General features: G+C 37.0%; 1 protein-coding gene across 3 annotated transcripts in view; it reads left to right on the top strand.

Annotated features, from left to right (window-relative positions):
- Positions 1-23,125, top strand: part of GABRA1 (gamma-aminobutyric acid type A receptor subunit alpha1) — a 43,020-nt gene that overhangs the window by 8,074 nt on the left and 11,821 nt on the right. For all 3 annotated transcript variants that reach the window (XM_042025428.1, XM_042025429.1, XM_042025430.1), the window contains exons 4-7: positions 8,092-8,159; positions 12,658-12,878; positions 14,460-14,542; positions 19,089-19,232. In XM_042025428.1, the coding sequence (XP_041881362.1) occupies positions 8,092-8,159; positions 12,658-12,878; positions 14,460-14,542; positions 19,089-19,232 (516 nt within the window). The remainder of the gene's footprint in view (positions 1-8,091; positions 8,160-12,657; positions 12,879-14,459; positions 14,543-19,088; positions 19,233-23,125) is intronic.

The following is a 23,125-nucleotide window of genomic DNA, read 5'->3' as shown; positions in this document are numbered from 1 at the left end:
TTCAAAAGTGTACTCATGAAAGAATCATCTGGTCGAGTTAAAATTTACTCCTGACAGAAAGGAAATTAATCTCTTCACAAAGTTACATAGCAATTTGTATGGCTTTTGAAAGCAACAGTGAGTGATGGGAAATATGGGTTGGAGAGAAGGAAGAATTGAGTAATTTCTTTAAGGGTTAGAGAAGTTTGAATAATCTTTGCATCCTTCCTTTTTTGAACTGTGTTGCCTGTTCCTGCCTGTAACCAAGAACCTCAAATATCACAATTTTCCTCCTTCACAGTATACTATATTTTCACAGTGTCAGTTCAGCAAATTTCTCTCTTATGTTTGTTAGCTTTGAACACGAGAAATAAGAGTACCATGGCTTTAAAAAATAATTCCACATCTGATTAAATTGTGGGCAGTAAATTAATGTTTTAAATCAGGTATAGTAAGAAACAGATTTACTCTTTTAACTATTGTATAAGGCATTATTCAAAAGATATAAATTATAGATCTCAAAAACTAGAGACAAATACCTAGGCTGATGTTTTCAGTCCTGGTAGCAACTTATAATAAAGGATGTGCTCAGGAATTCGGAAATTCACATCTTCAATACCTTCTTCCTCAGGTATCTAAATCTAAATATGAGTGAAGCACCTCAGGATGACTCAATTGTGACAGTTGATTTAGATCCTTGGTATAACGGGGAAATGTATTCTGGAATGTTCCATGCATAAAAATATCCCGTGAGAAATCGAAATCAATATATCAAATGTAGCATGGGTTTTGGAGTCGGAAGTTCAATAGCTTTCCATGATATCACGACTTGTTACTGGAAATTTTAAAATGTATGGAAAAGCAGTGGTTTCATTTTTCTTCCCAACATAAGTGATGGTTTCTTGTTAAATATTTTGATCAGAACACAGTCTTTATCCATTCTGAAGCAAAAGTTAAGAAATCTACCAATGCTACAGCAGTTTTAGATATATAGAATTAGCTCTAAAACTCATTCCTTCCATATTAGCTGCAATGTAGCTATTTGAGAATTTAAGAGACCAGACAGCCTCCTTATATATTACGTTGATAAATGTTATGCTGTTAAGAACAGTGTAAATCTGTGTATCACTGAGTGCACTATAGCACTTTTCCAATCATCCAAAATGTCTGTTTTGTTCTTTCTATGCCTTCTGAGATACAGCAGATGAGGTAAAACAATGTGTGGTGCAGTTACTTTGTCTTACGGAAAAGGGCACATTGCTGAAAACTCTGGTTATCCCAGTACGACCTCTCCTCCTGTAGTGCACTTTTTACAAATCTCTACACCTACAGAAACAAAATTGTGTGCACGAACAGGAACAGAAACAGAAAAGAGACCAATTTATTTCTCACCTATGGGATAAAAGGGAGATGATAGAATTTCTTCAGTAAGATTTTTTGGTTTTCCTTCCTTGCCATTATGTGTATGCATGAAGAATTCACTGATGAAAAGGTATCTTTTGTTACTGAAGAATTGTAATGAATTGTGAAAGGGGTTTGATCTTGATCTTGACTCTACTTATTTAGAGGACTAAATTAATCCTTTTTTGAAATAAACACCATGATATTTCTCAATTTCAAATTTGCAAGCATCCTGTTAGTGTGGTGAACAGTTTCACTGTTTGGTAGAACTATTCTGGTGCAGCTCATGAGGTACCATGAAGCCAAGAACAACCTTCTGGAGAGATCTCATTACAAAGATTCGTTGTAGGAGCTATAGTGTGTATTCATGAGAAAGCCAGGGTAAAAGGTGGAGCATTAAGATAATGAAAAATTTAGAGGTGCTGAATTTTGAATCCCTCTTTGAGCATGCATAGAATAAGTGATAGATTAAAATGAACTCCACCCTTGCCTTTTTTAATATCTTCTTTTGAGGTATTACTTCAAAAGGGAAACTAAAATTCATATATGCTCCATAAAAAGTATGGGAATGGAAATTATCATTCATCAGATAACCCAATAAGGCCATATCTGAAATGAAATGAGAAACTCTGAACTTTTTACCATTAAACAAGGGGGAAAGAAGGAATTATTTCTCATTAACCAGAATATAAAACAATGGAGTTGGTGACCCACAAGGAAAAATTATAGTGATTGAATATGCTTGTTATTCAAAAAAAGACATCATTGATAAAACTAATCTTATTCTTTTTTAAAAGAGCATGCAACACCATATTATGCATTAGCACATTTGCATTTCTTATCAATAATTATTGATATAAATTATGTTATTTACTTGTTTTTCTTCCTTCGTATGTGGGCTTAGTCACTTAGACACTGCTAGGAAATAGCATCTGTTGTACCCATCCATAAACATGAACAAGTAGTTACATTTAGTTATTTATGCATGGAAAATAGAATTTCCAAAATAAATGTAAAAATGTTGTGAATCATACTAGAGGACACCTATTGACTCTATGAGAGGATAATCATTTACAAAAAGCAAGGAGGAGCATTTGCAGAGAGTAACGTATTGAAGCTGAAAAGAGGAAATCATGCCAGACATTAGGGGGAAAAAAACCAAGGGAAGTCATTGAGGTAATGGCATAATTTTCTGTGGGAACTACCTGGACTGTAGAACTAGAAGTGATCAAAATGGCTTAAATAATAAAGATGCTGATCTCTATTCAAATACACAGTCCTGAAAAAAATGAAGGATCAAATGTGCTGGGAAGGAGTGAAATAAGAAAAAAAATTCACTTCAGTGTGTAGTGATGTCTCCTAGTGAAGCGCTGTGTCTAGATTAGGAGTTAAAAGAATTGAAGAGCAATGAAAAAGGGTGGGAAAAATAGGTTCCTCAGGTAAATGTATATACCATTCCCTGTTCAGGGTTGTCTTCATGTGGGGCATAAAGATGATCCCTCGGTTGCCACCACAGCAGATTTGAAGTGCCACAGTGGAGACAGGGAAGACTTACTTAGGGCAGGTTGTATTTGGTGATGAGATTCATTAACATGAGATCAGGGGCAGCTACAGATTTTCTAAGACTTTCACGTTTTCATAGCACATCTCCTCTCCCTAAAACTAAAGGATACCACATGCTCTGGGGCCTTTTAAAATAGAATAATGGTAAATGTGGCTTATCCCTTTGAGAGGGATTTTGTAGTAGAAAGGTTAATACAGAACAAACAACAATGGTTTGATTGATTTGACAGACCAGAATCTTCCTGAATTAAATTTGGTTTTATTGTTGGGTTGAATGCCCAGTAGATCACCCCAAGTAGATTATCAACTTGAGTATTGAACAGAATTATACTTATTTTATGCTATTAGTAAAAGGTATTTATTGATGTTTCCTGTGTGATGTTTATCAAAATTGAGTGGGACTGCCCTTAAGTGGAACATCAGTCAATCTCAGGCAATTCTTTACTTCTGCAGAGTGGAAGGGATGGGAAAATGAACCTCACATGTTAATTAAATTTTAAGATTCAGTTGCATGAGAATATTACACATAAACATGATAAAATTTCCTCTTGGTTATTGAGGTCCAAATGGAAATTGTATTTTATTTTAACATATCTGAACTAATATAAAGTTTAGGGAAAATAAGGGTTTTGTTTGTATGCATAACCAAAATTAAACTTAAGTGTTCCTCCTCTAAATGAAAAGACCTCACCCCCTACACATGATTCTGTAAGTAAAGGACCAGATGCTACACTTTGTAAAACTGAAGGGGCTGATTATGGTCTTTTTTTTCCACTCTGTAGGCACCACACTAATGTAAAGACAACTGTAAAAAGTGTTAGAAAATCCTAGGAAAATTGATTTAATTAAGGAGTAGGGAAGTAGGTAGGATATGAGCAGGTAGGTAGGATACAGTTTTGAGCTGTTAATTGGCATGTGCAAGTCCCAGTAAATCCAGCGCAGGCTGCAGTGGGCGGTCACAGGATGGCTCCCTCTTCTCCCTTTTGGTCTCTACTCTTACTAAAGCAGCAGCACAAAATTCCTATGAGTGTATTTGTTGTGGTTCTTCAATCAAAACAGTTCACAGGACACAGATGGGCTGATTAGTCTCAGGTATCAAAAGTCCTTTTGTTCAAAGCCAGAAGAAAGTCTCCTCCATATTAATAATTGTAGCACAGACGTACACAAGACATGCAGGAAGAACAATTGCATTACCAAAAAACGGAATTAACTTAAACCACTAAAACATGGAATTCAAATAAGCCTTGTGCTCAAATACCAACAGGTCATAAAGGAAAACAGTTAATGTATGGTCTCTCCTGATAAATAGGCTTATTTCCTGCTGTTTAAATAAATCTGTATTTCTTATTTTGTTCTCAGTTTATAATCCAGTCACAATTCTAGCAATAATGAGATCCCTGGGAGTTTAAATCAAAATATTTATTGTTACTAATTTTGAGTTTACGCGAGTCTAGCATCATTAGCAAAACACGGTATTTGTGAACAGTAAAATTACAGCAGTTGATGTTGACTGATGCTTTCGTAGCTGTACGTGGATCAATTGCCTAAAGCTGTATTCCAGAGTGTCTGGGTGTGGTATTCATCTGCTTTTTTGCTGCTCAGTAACTACTCGGACCCTGTGGTTGCCTTATAGTAAAACCAGTAAGTCATTAATAATTTCCTTAGGGTGTCTTACTTAAATAGTTACATGTTCTACAGATATCTCTACATTACTTACTACTGGTTCATGAGATAGACAGCATGATCAAGAGACATACTTAATACATCTTTAGAACTGCTGGATTTCTCTTCAGCAATCCAGCCAGCTCCTGACCTGTGCCTGTTTTGGTCAATGACTAAGACTTTTCTCTAGTTCTCAGTGAAGCTTTTGAATATAACTCAAGATTTGTGGTTCCTGAAAAATGCGTTCTGAGCATTTGAAGCACAATTTAAGCCTTCCCATGATAATCAAGATGCAAATTGAACATGGATAACCTTGATTCTAAATATATATCCTAACTGTATGAGTAAACACATGTCCTGTGCAGGAATGACTCACAACTTCTGAAGCACTTAACAAAGCACAGTTGAATCATCTAATTAGTAAAACAGTAAACAAAAATTTCAAAACTTCCATATGATTTTGGAGTGGCTAATCTTTTTCTGTGTTGATACACACTTTTTCATTGGTCTTGAAAGTGAGGTACACACCAAAGGAAAAAAAAAATTGGTGGTTTGTATATTGGTTTATCTGCATTTGAAGTGATTAGGTGCACTGCAAAAGTGTAATCAGTGTGAAGATAACACAATCTCTTCTGAGTTCACAATCTGAATTTTCTAATTTTCATGTGATTTACATGCCACTTAAATTATTTTCAACATCATATAGAAATAAAAAGCATTGCTTATTTTTTCACTACCTTGGAAATCTTCCTCCTTGGTGCAAAAGTCTTAAGTCTCTATTTTGTGTCCTCAAGTGATTTCCTTAAGCTTCAGCCTCTCTTCTATGACTACCTGTCTCCCAAAGCCAGAATTGAGGATAGCACAACATGGATTGCTGCTGACTCAAAGAGCATATTCTGTGTTTGTGAAAGGCAAACCAGCTGAATCATATTAAATAGAGCCTTGCTCAGAGCTGGGACTCTTAAGGAGCATCCTTTTGCGTCTGAAGAGCTTCTAGAATCTTCTCTCTCCCAAAGTGCCTCAGAAGAAAGAAGACAGAGGGGTGGAGAAGAAGCATGAAAGATATAAAAGCTATTTGAGATTCACTTTTCAGTATTTAAAAGGCCAATAGATTACAGGATGGTATCAGTTTCTCAGTCTTAAGAAAAGGCAGCTGGATTTGGTAGCTGGAGTCCATTCAGCAAAGTTTTACTGGACCCTGTGAAATCTCCATGTCCTTTTTCTGCCCACTATTTCATACATGACCATAGCCTCTTGAGTTTTGTGACAGTGATGGGTTGAAAGACAGAATCCTTTCCTCTCAAGCCAAGTAATTTCTGAACAACCATATGCCTTTTTCAGTTCCAGAAAGTCAAATTCTCACCATGAACTTTTTTAAGTCCAGAGACCACTAGATGTCAAGAAAATACTGAAATTTCTTTAAGTCAATTGCAAAGTTTGTAAGCAACAATGAGGTCCCATATTAATTCAATTGGACACCTAAGGAGGAAATTTCACCTATCCAGTGCTTTTCTCAATACTCACTGTACTTTGTACATGTCTCAGTCACAGATATAAAGAACAAAAATAATATTAAGCAGCTCATCCACAACCCAGTATTTTACTTTCCTTGATTGTGAATAATAAATTGGAAATTTCATCATTTTTATGAGTCCTGAAGATTAATATTGATACCGCATAATTTTTGCATTAATTTATTAACAGATTATGGGTCATCCACTGCATTTCTAGATTGACAGTAGAATCAGATCTAATATTACTTCTTGATTTTTGCTGTGTCTCCTATATTTTACTGTATCTATACTAGATATTTATATGAACTCTTTTCTGTTTTCATATATTTAGAAGTTGCACACTTTTTTTGAATGAAAGTGAAAGACCTGTATGAGCATTGTGGAACACTGATTCTTATTAGAACTTTTGCACAGATACAGAAATGTATATTGTAACTGGCTGCTTAATGCTGATTCCTTATTTTATTTCCCTTCAGTCTAAATTTTCTTGTCAGATGAATTAAATCATATTTAAGCAGGTCAAAGTCTTTCGAATTCAGAGGGTTGTATTAAATTAGGGGGGGTTTCATTAATTATTTTACAATATTTAAATAACATTATACAAATAGCTACATATATATTTATTAGTCTTAGAAAAAATTTGTCTGCTGCATGTCTGCTTACTATACATGTACTATTGTATTTTCTTTAGGATTACTTTTAATATTCCAGATTGCTCAATTTATTTATTTTTTGAAAGTTATTTCAGAAACGCACACATTTGAAACTTCTACCAAAATCCCCATGCTGACTCGTGAATCACAATAGTAAATGTATTCAGTAAATGCATTCAGACTTATGTCACCGTAACTTTGGAAAGCTGATGGGGTTAGCTCCACTCAACACTGCTTGGATTCCTGCCTCCAGGTGGTGTTACTGCCTGCAGCTATATTTAATTCAACAGGGTTATTTTGATATATGCCATCCTGGGTGAATATTTTGCTGTGTGTGCCCTATAAAATACCAGTATGCTCAGAAGTGACTGATCCTGTGTGTGTGTAGAGGGAGAGGAGAGGAAGGGGGGAGGTGAAGCCTGGGTCTTTCTCAAAGGCTCTTTTGCCAGTCCATCTACAGAAGTCAGATGTTTGATCTCTTTCTCGAGGTCAACACCAGTTTAGGTGTCTCAACACCTGTGACCACTAAAGTCACTAGTTTCTTCTGAAATGTCCAAAGGCATTGTGCCATGGAGCAAATGTACATCCTGGAAACCACAGAGGAGTCCAGCTGCATGATACAGCATATACATATAATCTGTGTTATGTACATGTTACAGATTTCTGAAGTATTATTTATACGAATCTATCATTGAGGCTTATAGGACTGGAGAGCTCACTTTCAAAAAACATTTACACAGATTATTTCAGTAGGGAAGTTTAGCTGATGTTTATTTGGAAAAGTTTAAACTCCTTTTTGTTTATTGACTTAAAGGGTAATACAGCCATTTCTAACTCATACCAATAAAGTATATTCATGTTTGTATACACCATAATGTATTCTCTCTCTTCTTTCTTCTGTGTTCTTGTGTCCCAATACAAAATACATAACTCGCAAGCCCAGGGTTAATTATTAGAGACCTTATTTTAGTTTTCCCAGAAACTGAGTACCCAGTGAGATTATAGAGCACTGGTTATAGTGTCAGACAAGATGATTTATCAAATAGTGAAAAGATTTCCACAACAGCATAACTGCAGCTGCTGTACTGTTACATCTCAAAAAGTTCTGTGGAAAACCTCTAATAAAAAAACTGTTGCTGACAATACTGACTGTGAAATTACATCTAGAAGCATTAAATTACCAGGCCCATATTGCAGACCAATTTCAGAATGGCTAATCAAAGCCAGTAATTTTCCTATTTATTGTGAGAATTGGTAGTGGCTAGATCTAATGAAGACTGTTGATAGTCACTCACTGTCATAATTTCCTGCTTCATCAGAGCGTGTAACTGAAGTGAAAACTGACATCTTCGTCACCAGTTTTGGGCCTGTTTCAGACCATGATATGGTAAGTGATGGCCTATATTTCTACAGCACTCATTTTCTCTTTTTTTAATTTGGAGGATGAAAGATCTATGCAATAACTTATTTACCCCTTTTAAGGCTGGGCTTTCTTTAAGCCCTTGATCCAAAAATGCCATCAGCTTTTATGTGCTACCATTCCTGCTGTTGTCCCTGCATTTAAGTGCCCTGAAATTAGAAGCCTCAGTGACTTTAATAACATGTTTTAACAGACTTTATATTTGCTACATAATATATTATGAAATGCATTAGGGTTTGGATCAGTATTCTTCTGAGAGTGATTGCTTAGGTCCTTGCTGGCACATCACTGATCCAATTTGCCAAGAAAGATGATCATCTTAAAACACAATTAACACGCCTACGGTATGACATCTGTACAGTCTAACCTGTATTTTTATATTAAAAGCTACTGATCAATGGAAAGTGAATTTCCTAGATCTTGGCTGCTAAAGAGAGAAGAGAAGATTAATGAGAGAATTAGTGTCACTTCTTTACGGAATGAATATTAAAATCAAATTGCTAGATAACTGCAGGGAATGGAGAAGTTCAGAAAACTGAATGAAGATGCTGTGAGCCCTGGTCTTAAGAGATATTAAGAGTTGTGTAGAAATACGGATGAGGTACTTAAAATTTTGCATATAAATGAGGTTTGCACAAGGACGTTGCTACTGAGAGGGAAAGCCTGGTCTGCAGCCACCAGTATCTGGTGGATGCTGTATTAGTATGAATGCTAGAAACATCCTTATTAATTTAAATGAAGAAATGAAAGCAGTTCAAACTTGTAGTTGGCTACATTTAGCTAAATACACTTACCAAAAGAAAGATAAAAAAAAAAAAAAAAAGAAGAAGAAAAAATAATTAGAGGAAAGGAAACAAGTACCATTTCTTACTACAAAATTGTCGGCTGCTTAATTTGAACTAAAAATGTAGACGGGCCTTAAACACCAAGTTATTACAAGTTTCTGACTACTCAAAACAATATTAAGGAATGGAAAACCAGAAAAAGTAACTTTTACAAGACAAGTTTATTTTTCTAAGTGAACTTTATGAAAAGACACCAGTTTTTGATTGCTCGGAAAACAGCATTCATAAAACTACAGTCAAATTTATAATTGCAACCAGTGTCATGATACCCATACCACACTGGCTCCTCTTTTTCAGTCAGTTAAACAGGAGAAAGAACCCATCATCCTCTTAGTAAAGTGTGTGACAAAGAAACACAGAGGCAAGTGTTCATATGTTTTGAAAACTAAAGAATTCACAGAAAAGTATTTAGTCTAAAACTCCTACTCACCTCCCATAAAAAGTAACATGTGCAGCCTACTCATGTTAAATCTTTTGCTTGAGGAACTAGGTGTGAAATCAGAGACAGAAAGATAAATTAAAGAGTTTACCAGAATGCAGAGTTTATATTAATTTCACTGCACACTTAGTGCAAAGTCCTCTGCATATGACAGGTTGGTTGCAGACATCCTCAGCTGAGGGCTCCCCAGATTCCCCCTGTGTTGCAGCCCAAACTGTGGGGTGCGGGAGGCTGCACAAGCAGCGGTTTTGGCAGGCAAAGGGAGGATGTGCTGTGTCTGAGCCCGGGCTGGGGCTGAGGCTGGCCAGGGGCTCTTCCAGCTCACACTGAGTGTAAGGAAAGCACAGCCACGCTGAGATGCTGGCACACTTCAGCCATCTGTTTGCAGGGAGCCAGTGAGGCACTTCCATGGATAAATCAGGGAGTGCGTGGTATTCCTACCCACTCTCAATACACTCTTCTAAGAGCAGCATAGACATAACCTGTTATTCTATAAAGAGACTGTCCTGGCTTGTTCTTATACTTGTGAATAAAGTTAAACAGGAGAAAAGCACTTTCTAAAATGAAACCTTTTTATGGAAGAACTTTGCAGGTTTTCAGGCATGTTCACATGGTGGATTGAACTGATCAACAGCTATTTGGCTGTTCTCATAAAAATTGGCATTTTTGTGAATTTTTTTGAAGTGTATTATTTGGAATAAGAAGCATTTTAAAATTAACTTTTTCATAAAGACAGATTTTTTTTTCTAGTAACCCTTCATTCCCAGTTTTTCTGTACTGTAAGCTTTTCAGGAATGATTATCTGTCTTGCTATCTTCCTGTACAGCACCTCATGTAGACCACAGAGTGGTCTGTGAATAAAAAATCTCCAGGGAGAGGTATTAGAAGAATAAATTAGAGAACATTTAAGTCAAAGTGTTAAAAATATTCAATACCATATAATTTATTCAAATTGCAGATAGGAATCTTCTTTTTTTAACTTGCATACTATGGAATGAAGAGTTTCTGCTGCGGAGAATTAATTCCAACTTCCATCTCACTCATATGTTTGAACAGAGGCCACTGCTATTGTACACAGTCTGGAGAAAATCCTTCTGCTCCCTTGTTCTGTATGCCCCCCTGCTGTAGAAGAAAGCCCTAATCAGAGTATCTGATGGCTTGTCCCTAAAGATCAGCTGTCTGTCAGGATCCATTTGAGGAGAATTAATGTACATGCTAAAGCAGGTAGTGAAAGCTGAAAAGCTGAGATATCTCAGCCAAAATTAATTCATTCTATATAGTGCGATGGCCTGGGACAGGGAAAGATTCAGTCTGTGCCAGGCATGACCTGTCAGCTACTTTTTAGTTGATTTTTATCTTAAGCTGTCAGGACTGTTATCAAATCTTTTTGACTCCTTGTCCTTTTCCAGCAAATGAACCTTGTGTTTGTATAAAGTGAAAAGCCATACTCTCTTTTCTCAACCTATTCCACCTCCCACTCACTTCCTTTGCAGTTGAAAGAGAAAAAGGGAATGGCTAACATGCACGCTGAAATGATGTCACCTTCTGGGCATGTCTTTTACCTTTCCCATGTGTGTAGGAGGAAATGTTCTTTGGTGCTAGTAAAACATGGAGGAAATCCAAAATTTTAATGATTGATACTGTCTTTTACACCTCCTTCTCTCCTACTCTGCTGCACACCTGGGACAGGATTTTGTCACAGTTCAACGCCATGACCCAGCAAAATTCTGAAGCAAGTAATTGGTTACACGCGCAAACTGCTTTCGCTGAAGCTGAATAAATTCAGGCTTCAGCAGTTCACTGAGCAAGTGATTAAAAAAATGGAAATACAACTAAGTATGCACCCAAATGATTCACAGGTATGGGATATAAATAAAATAAAATTAAATTTAAAAATCCACCAAATGAACCCAAAATGATAACACCCCACGTAACTACATTTCCATGTCAACAAAAAATTTATTCAGGCATTTCATACCCTAAAAGCAGGAAAAATACACATCAGTAAGAATCACCATTCTTTCTTGCTAATGGTTGCACAAGGAATAAACAGCTCAAAAGTGCTTATGTAGTATAGAGTGTTGCTGGTTGTTAAAAAGAAAAAACCACAAATCTAAAGGAATTTGCTGTGGAGGCATTTTGTATACTCCTTCCTGAATGTTCTTCTTTACTCACATGTGTATCAGGACAGCTCTTTTCCTTATAGCTCTGTGTGCCTTCACACACGGAAGTTCTCTCTATTTCAGGATTTGTCATCTCCATTGGTGGGACATCTCAGCAAAGGTTCCATTTCTCAGCCAAAAGAGTCTCATTCAGGGTAATTTAGAAACACATTTAGATAACTGCTTTTGATGTTTATCACAATATCAAAGATGGAAGGGGCAGGATAATCCCATACTGAACTCCCATGTCAGGGCGGAATTTTTCCTTAGGAAAATGCTATATTGCACTGCATTCAGTTTTTCACATTTTCACCACACATACCTCTATATTTTGTGTAAAATATTCCAACATATCTTTCTTACTTTCTTTCATATTTCTTTCATATTGTAGTGAGTGTTGGTTGCTTTGGTTGTCCCCATGTCCACTGCTTCTCTCTGCACTGGCCCAGTCCATGTGGAATCAGATTGTAACTTTCGGCCCAAAGCTGTCCTCAGCTTGTGCTCTTTGTAGTCCAATGATTTAGCTCAATGCACCATTCCACATCTCATCAATCAGACCACATAATTTTAGTGAACTGTGAACTTTCTGCAGGTTGATTACGTGTTTATGCTAACGAGACTTTTAGAACAAAAGGTCCGGTCTCACAAGGCTTATTTTACTCTGACACACATTTCCTGTGCCACGCATACTGGCCACCCAGCTGCAGCTTTAAATTACAGTTTAAGTGGGAAAAGGGTGAATTATTTTGTTTCCATTTTATCATATCTAACTCATGTGCAAATTTTGAAATACTATTCTTCCTGATGTTTATTCTGTTGAACACAGTAATGATACTGTAACTGTTTAATAACCAGCTTTAGGTACATTGTAAGTAATACAGAAAATAAACATTCTGCTTATGACAAATTTCATTAATAGTCATCTTGCTTCTAGGGAATGGTAAGAACACACTTTTCAAGTTCTCATATTGCAACACATGACATCCTAAGTGTTTCCCTTTTTTTCTGAATTGATGTAGGAATACACTATAGATGTATTTTTCCGCCAAAGCTGGAAAGATGAGAGATTAAAATTCAAAGGACCTATGACAGTTCTCCGGTTAAATAATTTAATGGCCAGCAAAATTTGGACACCTGATACCTTTTTTCACAATGGAAAGAAGTCAGTGGCTCATAACATGACGATGCCAAATAAACTATTACGAATTACAGAGGATGGGACGTTGCTATACACAATGAGGTGAGCCCTAAAAATTACATTGTTCATTTAGTTTTACAATTTAACTTGTGAAAGCATATTTTCCAGACAGGAAACTGGTTCCTTTTTGAGCATAATTTGATTCCTGCTTAATAATTATTTTCACAATAGACCTTGAGATGATGGGCAAACTGAGCTGTTTGCAGTGTTTATTTTTCCTCTCCTGCTGTGCTACCTCTATAGTCCTTGGATGTGTCTTAATGCTTGCATTTAAAAGAGTTCTTATGGTATTAGTAATCCATCAGTTTGCAGAGGATCTTAATTTGGCATTGCTTTCAAGGATTCCATAAGCAAGTATAATAAAACCTGAAAGTTTAATATAATCTGTACTCCTAAATTGTGTGCAAGGGTCTTTAATCTTTGGATCCCATAGAAAGCAGATTCTAACAACTAACAGATGCACACAGAATTCATTGACCATTCTTAATATTTCTTGTGCTTGGGATTATAAAGCATGACAGCATAAAAATAGACATTTCTTGTTCCATTGATTAAAGCATTTGGAAAGTTAGGAGAAAAAATTATTTTTGTGCTGACAGCATTCATTGGAAATATATTATTCTCTTCATGGATAACTGAACTTTACCTGTCCAGTTGAGTTAATAAATCCTTTTGAAATAATGATGATATACAGTCATGTAAACATCCTGGATTAAAAACCTACAAATTAAAGAACGAAAAGAACGGTATGTTGTCTCTATAGAGCTGCATATCCCCCCTTTATGTCTCCCATGGAATCAAAACAAGGTATAAAGGGATTCTGTTGACTTCAAGTCAAAATGGATAACTTAGTACACAGGTAAACACTGAGTTTTCTTTAAAAAATTTTAAAGATGTTTTTAAAATCAGAGCAAGGGTTTGGAGAAAACAAAGTCTCCAGGCATTTGGGATGTTCAATTTGTTGTGCAACATCTTTCACGACTGCCTAGACTGAAGCAAAATCTGCTTGGCTGGTAGCTACACAAGCCTAGGTCAATCAATTTTTCTTGTCTTTCTAAATGCTCAGCTGTTAGGGATTTAATCCACAGGAGCACTACCGTGGCAGCATATTGTTCACACGTGTCTCTTCTTTTGATCATAAACATTTCTATTTCCTCACTGTAAAGACAAGTGCCTTAGTGCAATCTTCTGCCTACTATTCAAGTACTACTGTTCACTCCTTGCTGATGTGTGGTATGTGACTGTTTCCAGTTCATTTAATCTCTTTTGTTGAGAAACATGTTCGCACTCAAGCTGATAGCAATGAAATGATTTCAGCAAATGTCTGAGCATCCAGAGTGGGCCAATTTAATGATGGCAGCAAGGAAGCAATTGCAGTTGCTAATAGATTTTAATACTCACACCAAGTTAGAAGCCTGAGACTGCCTCTGATGTACCGTGAGGAAGGGCAGAGGGGCAGAGCAGTCGTACCCCTAGCCAGACAATTCTGGTCCCTTTGTAACTGCTTATGAATCACATAACAGGTACTGTGCTATACTTATGCTATGTATCTTAATAGAAATCTATTCGCTATTTCTATGAAACTAGAATAAATGTATCCTTTTGCTCATTAATCCATTATAGATTGACTGTGAGAGCAGAATGTCCAATGCATTTAGAAGACTTTCCTATGGATGCACATGCTTGCCCCTTGAAATTTGGAAGCTGTAAGTTTATTTTAAATTGAGGTTTCTCCCTTTTTAGGCCACTTTAAAAGAGTGTTTTGCAACTGAGAAAACCTCAAGGTTTTAATCTTGTGTATTTTTCACGGTTTTGTCAGGATTGTATTTTTATTCTTTTATATATATATATTTAATATAAAGTATATTTATATGTATTTTATATATATATATTTAATATATATATATTTAATATAATGGAACTCTTTTATTTGTCTTAAATATCTTACAATGTGATGCCTGGACATTCACAAAAGATGAAAATGACAGTGCTTTAAATAGCTAGAAGAGTAGTTTGTCACATAGAAAATGCTGTTAATCTTACAGTTGCTTTGTTTTGTTGAAACCTAGAGTTGACCGAAAGTTAAAGAAAAGTAGTACACTCCATGGATAACTGAATTGGTTTAGGTGAAAACAGTTCTGCTACCATAGTCTCGGTATGTTTAGATCAACATTTTTCCTAGGATTAGAAGATACTCATATTACACCATGAAACATTTTTGGAAGTGAAAAATCTCAGAAATCTCTAAATAGAGTCCTACACTTGCAGCAGCATACATAGCCCTAGATGAGAGAACATACTGAACAAAGTCATATAATTGAAATCAGTGCAATAACTGACAAAGCTTTTCGTAAGTTGAGAATTTTCCCCAAAATTTCAATTTGAATAGCAACCAACCTGACACTTGGTTAAACATAATATTTTTAGAAATTAAATTTAAAAAAAAAAAAAAAGGGAAGGGGGGAGGGAGACTAATTTACTACAGTTCATTTAACAGACAGGGAAGTTAAATATATGGAAGATGGAAGTGTACAAATTGTTTCCTCAATGGCTACTTTTTTTCTAACAGAAATTGGTCGTTTCACTGATAATGGATACTTAGTGGCTTGATCAATTTTAGAAGTCAACAAACAAAAAACACAATTCATTCTTCACATGGTACCCAACAGGGTGATAATTTACTTTGGGCTGAACAGCTCTATGTTTGCCATGAGACAGCACTGGTGTTTTGTTTTTAAAGAGCTGCTAATCTCCTAGATAAGGCTTAGAGAACAAAAAGCTCATACAACCTTGGAGTATAACTGACAAGAATAGTTTACTCCTTGAATGTTTTCTTAGAGCACTTCTAATAAATCTTTCCAAATCTCCCGTGAAACAGAGAGGAGTGGGAGGGAGCTTTACTCCAGCTTATAATAGGACAGATACTGCAGTGGGTTCTTGATTAATAAGAGATCTGTGCACCCGAGATCCCAGTGAGATCTGGGCTGCAGGATCAAATTTCTTCTGATGTCCTCATTAAAGTGTCCCTGTGGGCTCCATGCTGGAACTTCGAGGTAGGGAGATGGCTAATCTTGCAAAAAACCTGCTAATGACAATTTAAACCAGGAACAGTTTCTGAACAAATTTGACTTACTAGACTAAATTATATAGATTTGACAAGACACGTATCACCACATCTGTGCATCACTGAACCATAGCCCAAATACCAGACCTTCCCTAGTATGAACAATATTTCCCATTCTTTTCCTACACTGAGTTCTTTCTGGCTCACTTTGTCCCAGATTAGTGTACTCTTCGTTCACAAAGTGCACGGCTTTCCAGATTACTGAGGACTTTGCCTCAGTTAAATGACTAAGATTTGCAGAAATTATTAAATAAAAGGGATAGATAATGTGGATCTGCATAAAGTCCAGAACCGCACCAGAAGGCAAGAACAAGACAGCAGAAAAACATGCAAGTGTATCTGCATCTTTTGTATCTAAATTGATTTTTTTCCTAAAAAAAATATTTTCATAATGCACATAATTTTCTTAATTGACCAAAAAAAATCACTGATATTTTTTATCGAAAGGCCATTTCTTACACCACTCAAAGGCAATAACTGACATTCTAAGCTCAGAGTACAGCTGTGGACTGTCATGTTTTACAGGTTTTTTAAATTTTTTTTTTGTTTGAACACTAATGTTCCATGCAGCTGTCCTAAATTGGGCCTAGAAAAACAAGTAACTCCAAATGCTTGGAAGGATCATTAGACAAAATCAGGGAGTTTTCAGGGTAACTTTGCATTCACCCACTAATTCAGATGAGCTCCTAATCTGGTATCCTCATGGGGAGGAGTTCCTTCTGTAACACGGTTTTACTGCAAACACTGCATGAAGAATTCACTGTCTAAAACAGCCCTTAAAGCTGGATCTATCCCTTCCTTCTCATCAGATCATATGCCATAATTATCAAGTTACAGAATATTTCTCTCAATATTTATTGATATAAATAGAAATATCTCCCACAGGACAAATGGCTGGACCCAAGCACGTTATGAAAGTGGGACTCACTGTTATACATAGAAAAAGAACAGATCTTATAATTAATTGCCACTTTTTAAGTGAGAATCATATTTAAATACGTTTGGGACATTTTTGTCAAACTAAAGCAATTAACTATAATAATCTTAATGGACTGGAAAATTTACTGAAAAATGCATTTAATTGTCACAAAATCCATGCTTAAAGTGCAGACTACAATCTAACACTTAGCTCCCCAAGGTAGTGTTTGCCTAGCTCCATTTGTTTTAGTTTAAATTGGATAAGAGGTTTTTTATATCCTCCACTGTTACTCATCACTTGTTGGAGCTGGATTCCTAAAAGCCTCACAATGAAGAAGTTGTACATCTCCTGTGGACTCTGCCCATACTGTAGGGACCAATAAATGTTTGACCCAGCTCCAAGGCTAAAGTGATTTGCCGAACAGCAGCTTAAGCTAGAGGTTACTCCCGTGTAAATTCAATGTGACAAATGCTAAAGAAATTCTGGAAAAACAAAATGCCATATGTTGGCAAAACAAAATCAGAAAGGCAGATGCTCTCCTCAACTCTTACCACAAACATCTGATTGTCAGTTTAAAACTGCGTCCATTCTGGAAACCAGCAGTGACAGGACCAGACGGCTGTGTTGCTGCTTATGCAACGTGAACTGGAAGCCAAGGGGGGCAGCTGAATCGAGCACCAAATCTGGCAGCTCATTTCTAGTACTGCCCAGTGCACTCCCTTCCTTTTAACCCAATCCAGCTGTTCTCAGTAGCTCAGAAAAGCACTCCTCTGTCTTCCAAGATATTCTCCTACTCCAGAACAAATGCTTGAAAATTAATATTATTTCTGTCTTTATGTGACTAGATTAGCAAATCAATTTCTCTGTTTACTGTGTCCATTATTTTTAAAGTCAGAATTATTAAGATGCAGATTTGCTTTTGCCATTGATTCCAAAAACATATTCCAAGGTAAGTTACAGTGCTTAGCAAATATGAAGCCCCCTTCAGCTTCAATAATGCAGAATCAAATGCCATGCAATTAATTTACTAGCACATTCTATCCAACCACCTCGTCAATTACTAGCTGTTATCTCTTACACTGGTAAGACAAAATTGCTGACTCACAAATGAGGTCAAGTGAATCAGATTCCTCCCTTTCCCTTCCTGCTTGTCAGTCTGAAAAAAGGGAAATTCTCATGTTGTAGGTAGAATCCTGCTGTCATTTTGGATGCCCTAAGATGTTGCATATGACTTCAGCTGCCTTTGTTGGGTGCAAGCTTGATGTAGGCTCTGGCCACACGTTCATTCCCATTCATGCCTTTGGATACTCTTTAGGTGTAAAGAATTACATGAAACGCCTCTGTGTAGTCAATTAACTCCCACCCAAATACTCTGAGTGAGAGCTGCCAGATTCCAGACTGCACAAACTGACAGGAGAATTTTACTACGGAATTAGGATTAAAAATATTTATGTGTACCTCGATTCCCGAAATAACATAAATAACAGCACAAAGCCCTCAGTGGCATATGTAGATGGTACTGAACTATCTCTGTAACATACCAGACTGCTTGGGTTTGGAGAGCCCATGGTGCTTTTCTTTTGCCTTGTTCCAAACTCAAGTCTTGAGTGTGAGAACTACTCAGAAATAATGAAAGCAAAAAAAAAAAATAGAGTAATCGTGCTTTAAATGCACTCTCTCCTAGGCAGCCTCAGACATGTCTGCTAGGCCTGTTTTACAGCACGGGCAGTGTGATGGGGGCATGACCAAATGGGGAGCTGTAGCCAGGCTGAGGATGAGAAGATCACTGAAGCCACTCTGAGAAGGACTTACAGAGGTCCAGATAACATCACACTATGAAAAATTGAAAAGTCTGGGGCTCAACTTACCTGAAAATTGCTAAAAGTTAGAAAAAGGGTTGGGGTTCTTACATGCTTGTGAAATTCCACTTCTCACTCTCACTCCTTTACATAGGCAGGAAATATATAAGAGAGAAATATTTTCATCCCATTGAGGACCAAACTTAATCCAGCCCTACAGCAGGTATTTAGCAATTTTATAAAAGTCAATTGTATTTCCCACAGATTAATTCCAGTAAGATAGTTGTGGGTTTCCACAGATAATTAAAGAGAATTAAATATTCAAACTACTGGTCAAAACATTGTTCTGATAAAGCCATAAGGCAACAGAAAGTGCAAAGCTCAAATGCAATGTATTTCTTTTAAATTAGATGCTTATACCAGAGCAGAGGTTGTGTATGAATGGACACGGGAACCAGCAAGGTCAGTGGTTGTGGCTGAAGATGGCTCTCGACTAAACCAGTATGATCTGCTCGGACAAACTGTGGACTCTGGAATTGTGCAGTCCAGTACAGGTCTGTGAAAATTTTTTTGGAAGGGTGATATTTAACTGTCATTACATAATTCAGGCAGGATTAAAAAATACAAAGACATAAGACTGAGGGGTAAATTATAATATAGGTGCTTCAGATTAGGCAAACATGACTCTGAAAAGATAATACATTCTGGGATTATTTTCCTACTTCAACTGGTAGTAAAAATATTTTAACAATTAAAAAGCTTCCTACAGTGTCATATCTAGACAGAAAAACCAATAATTTACATTATAAAGAAGCACTTCTCATGTTCTTATATTATCTGCTTACTATACAGACTTATAAAAATAGCATAACAGTATGAATCTTCAAAGATCATATTTCTGGAGGCAGTGAAGTTGCTAAAAACAAGTACAGTTTCTCAGGGAGGTATTTAGAGAATGAAAAAAACTGTCATCAAATTCAAAACCATCTGAACTACCCAAACAGTATTTAGTTTAATGCTGGCACCAGATTTAACTCCAAAAATTTAATGATATACAGAAATACAGCTGACATTTTTAGTATGATATACCTGTAACCTTGAAGCTGGCTAGAGCCCCTTATTTTTTAACTGTGCAGTGTTTGTTTCAAGATGTAAATTTTTTTTTAGTTTATTTTCTAATAATTTGGAAGATCTAAATGCAGTAAGAAACTGAGCACTGGACATGAACAAGAGCTCTGTTGACCAGATTGACTGGTCAATGGACCAAAAGCAACACTACTTTAGGAGAAGTGGTTGTATTGCTTTGTGACTTAGCGAGAAGTTCACTTACAGCTGCATAAACCAAATTCCCTAATGTGTTGTTGTTAAAGTCAATGAACATTTAAGGGAAAGTGAGTCAGTTTAAGGTGAGCTGTAATTTATGTCTGAATTTTTTATTTAGCTTGCTAAAATATATTCATAAGCTCTATTAAGCCTAGAAAAGTTCTCATAGACAAGTTTCTAGGTTACTGCTTGGAAGCTTCTGTTCAGTTGATATAATTGTAAAAGTAAGTGGGATGGCAATAATAGGAACTTTGCGTAAGAACAGCATCAACACAACTGCTCTCATTGCTGAGCACAGAGGTGTGCAACAGGCAGGTAAAAAGAAAAGGGGAGAACTCTTGACCTTCCCACAGATGGAAATGTTGCCATTGGCTTTTCTGCAGCCAGTAATTCACCACAACTGCCCTTTGCTGAAAAGTCAATAGGATTTGAGGGGAACAGAGGGAGCTCAGCTCCTGGTTCTCTCAGAGTGACCTCGCCAGCCTGTGGGGCTGCCTTTGCTCCCTGCTTGCTGCATGTGCTCTAAGGGCAGTAGGATAATCAGAAAAGACTCATGAGTTTGAGAACATAACTAAACCAAATAGAAGTGCCAGACATGGTTCAGGGTAATTAGAGAGCAATGTGAGGAGCATGCTATAAATTGTTAAGAAGGGCAGATAAGAAATTTTCAAACAGAACTGAAACATAAGTGTAAGATTTCTTTATGCATTTCCATTAAAAACCAATTTTTTTTTGCCCATGCTATTTCAAGGGTTTGAATTCTGCCTCCTTTTTCTACCTGAAGAAACTCTTTACCATTCCTATCTATAAAGTTAAATACAGTATAGTGAATATATAAAATATGCTGAGATGAAGATATTGTTGTCTAGATGCTGATAAACCATACAAAGAACTAAATGCAATAGTTACCAAAACTAAAACCAATCCCATTAGAGAATCTTTTTAGTATTTACAAATTTACAATCCTCTTTAATTAGTAGCTGATAAGAATATACAGTTGTGGAAGAAACATATTTATTGCTAGCAAATTCAAAGTCTTCAAGGAAAATTTTTCATTACTTGCTTTGGAAAGAAAAATACTTTGCTTTCCCCATACTAAAGGTGAGGATCAGAAGTAGTTAATAATTCCTTTTCTCCCTCTTGAAGTAGGTGGGCAGGTAGTCTCAACAGAATCTTCCAGCACATCTTTGTCCTCTGATCATCTCTGGTTTAAGATGCGACATATCTAATGAAAATTATGAAATTCCTCCCCGCTTTCAGAGTCATGGATAGTGACTCATCTTACAAAAAGACAAAAGGAATTGAAGTCAATCTTCACTTAAGAGTTCTCAACACACCTTTATTACGCCAGAAAATAAAGCTCTTTTGCAGCTAATTCAGTGCATCACCAGAGCAATATACAACATCTTGGGCAACTCTAAGATGATACTCAAGAGTTGTGTGGAATTCTAGATACTTGTTTGCCCAAGGATTCGGGTGGAGCCAGGTTATTCTAAACATTCTCAAAACTATTAAATGATTTCATGGATCTTGTTGTGGTTTGACACTGGCCCAACGCCAGGCACCTACAAGAGTCGCTCGCTGGGCAGAGGAGAGGAAAAAAATTAACATAGGGTTCATGAATTGAGATAAGGACCGGGAGAAAACACTTCAAGGGCAAAACAGACTCAACTTAATTTGCAAAGTGAATTCATTACCAACAGAATCAGAGGAGGATAATGAGAAGTAAAATAAGCCCTTAAAACACCTTTTTTTTTTTCCCCAACCCCTCCCTCCTTCCCACTGACACTGCATGGTGGTTTTTGGTCAGTTCATTTATCCGAGATTTTTTTTCCACTGCTCTGGGAGAGGAGTCCTTCCCCAGTGAGACCGCGGGGTCCCTTCCCATGGGAGACAGTTCTCCATGAACCTCTCCAACGTGGGTCCACTCTCACAAGCAGCAGTCCTACTGCACCTGCTGCAACATGAGTCCCTCCCACGGGCACACAGTCCCCCAAAACTGCTGTGCTGTGGGTCACTCCTCCACAGGGTGCAGTCCTCCAAGGACAGGCTGCTCCAGCCTGGAAGCAGGGCCCTCTCTCTCCACTGGGTCTTCCACTGGATCACAGCCTCCTCCAGGCCACCCACCCACTCTGGCACGGGCACCTCCCCCACGGGCTGTGGGTGGATCTCTGCATCCCCCGTGGATCCCCATGGGCTGCAGGGGCACAGCTGCTTCACCATGGTCATCACTACGGCCTGCAGAGGCATCTTGGCTCTGGAGCCTGGAGCCCCTCCTGCCCCTCCTTCTTCACTGACCTTGGTGTGTCCATGTTGTTTCCCTCACATGTTCTCACCTCCTCCTTTTCTCTGACTAGAAGAAAAACTGGGTGTACTTTGTTTTGATTTTCTTCTTAAATGTGTTATCACAGAGGTTTTACTGTCATCTCTAATTCACCCAGCTTTGGCCAGCAGCGCGTTCATCTTCAGAGCCATCAGGGATTGGCTCTGCTGGACGTAGTTGAATCTTCCAGCAGCTTCTCACAGAAGCCACCTCTGTGGCTGCCCTGCTACCAAAACCAGGCCCTGTAAAACCAACACAATCTATAGAGTGCTTTTTTCTTCTTTAATTTCTTCCTTGGCTAGTAGGCCACCTGCAATTCTTATTTATGGATATAGAGCAAGATAATTACAAACACTGTTTTTTTAATGACAAGAGAAGCTTGAAACAAGAAAACTTTTTTTATTGTATAGTTTATTCATCTATTCTAGCAATGGAATATGCAGGTACTACAGGCTTAAAAATAGTATTAAGTGAAATGATAATTATTGCTGCTGCTGTTTTGTTTAAGCAGAGTCATCCATTTTTTATTTGCATGTAAAATTTGTGTCACTCTCCAGTTATGGATTCATATTGACTCAGAAAGAGTTTAAAATGATCCTTTTTGTGAGCACTTAACAAACACTTAAAGGGCTTGTGCAAGTTTCTATTTATATAGAATTACTTTGCCACCTTGAAAACATTGCTTTGCACTGAGAATCATCAGGATTCAAACTCAAAACAGTCTATTTTTTTCTTATCTTTTGTAAATCTACAGAGATAATGTTGTTCTTAAGAGTTTTTTTTACTGAGTTACATGGCATA

This window comes from Corvus kubaryi, unplaced genomic scaffold (assembly GCF_017639235.1).
Source record: "Corvus kubaryi isolate FWS band 111438036 unplaced genomic scaffold, C.kubaryi_AGA036_p1.0 37270, whole genome shotgun sequence".
In the NCBI taxonomy this organism is placed as follows: Eukaryota; Metazoa; Chordata; class Aves; order Passeriformes; family Corvidae; genus Corvus; species Corvus kubaryi.
This window is presented reverse-complemented; position numbering and strand designations above follow the sequence as displayed.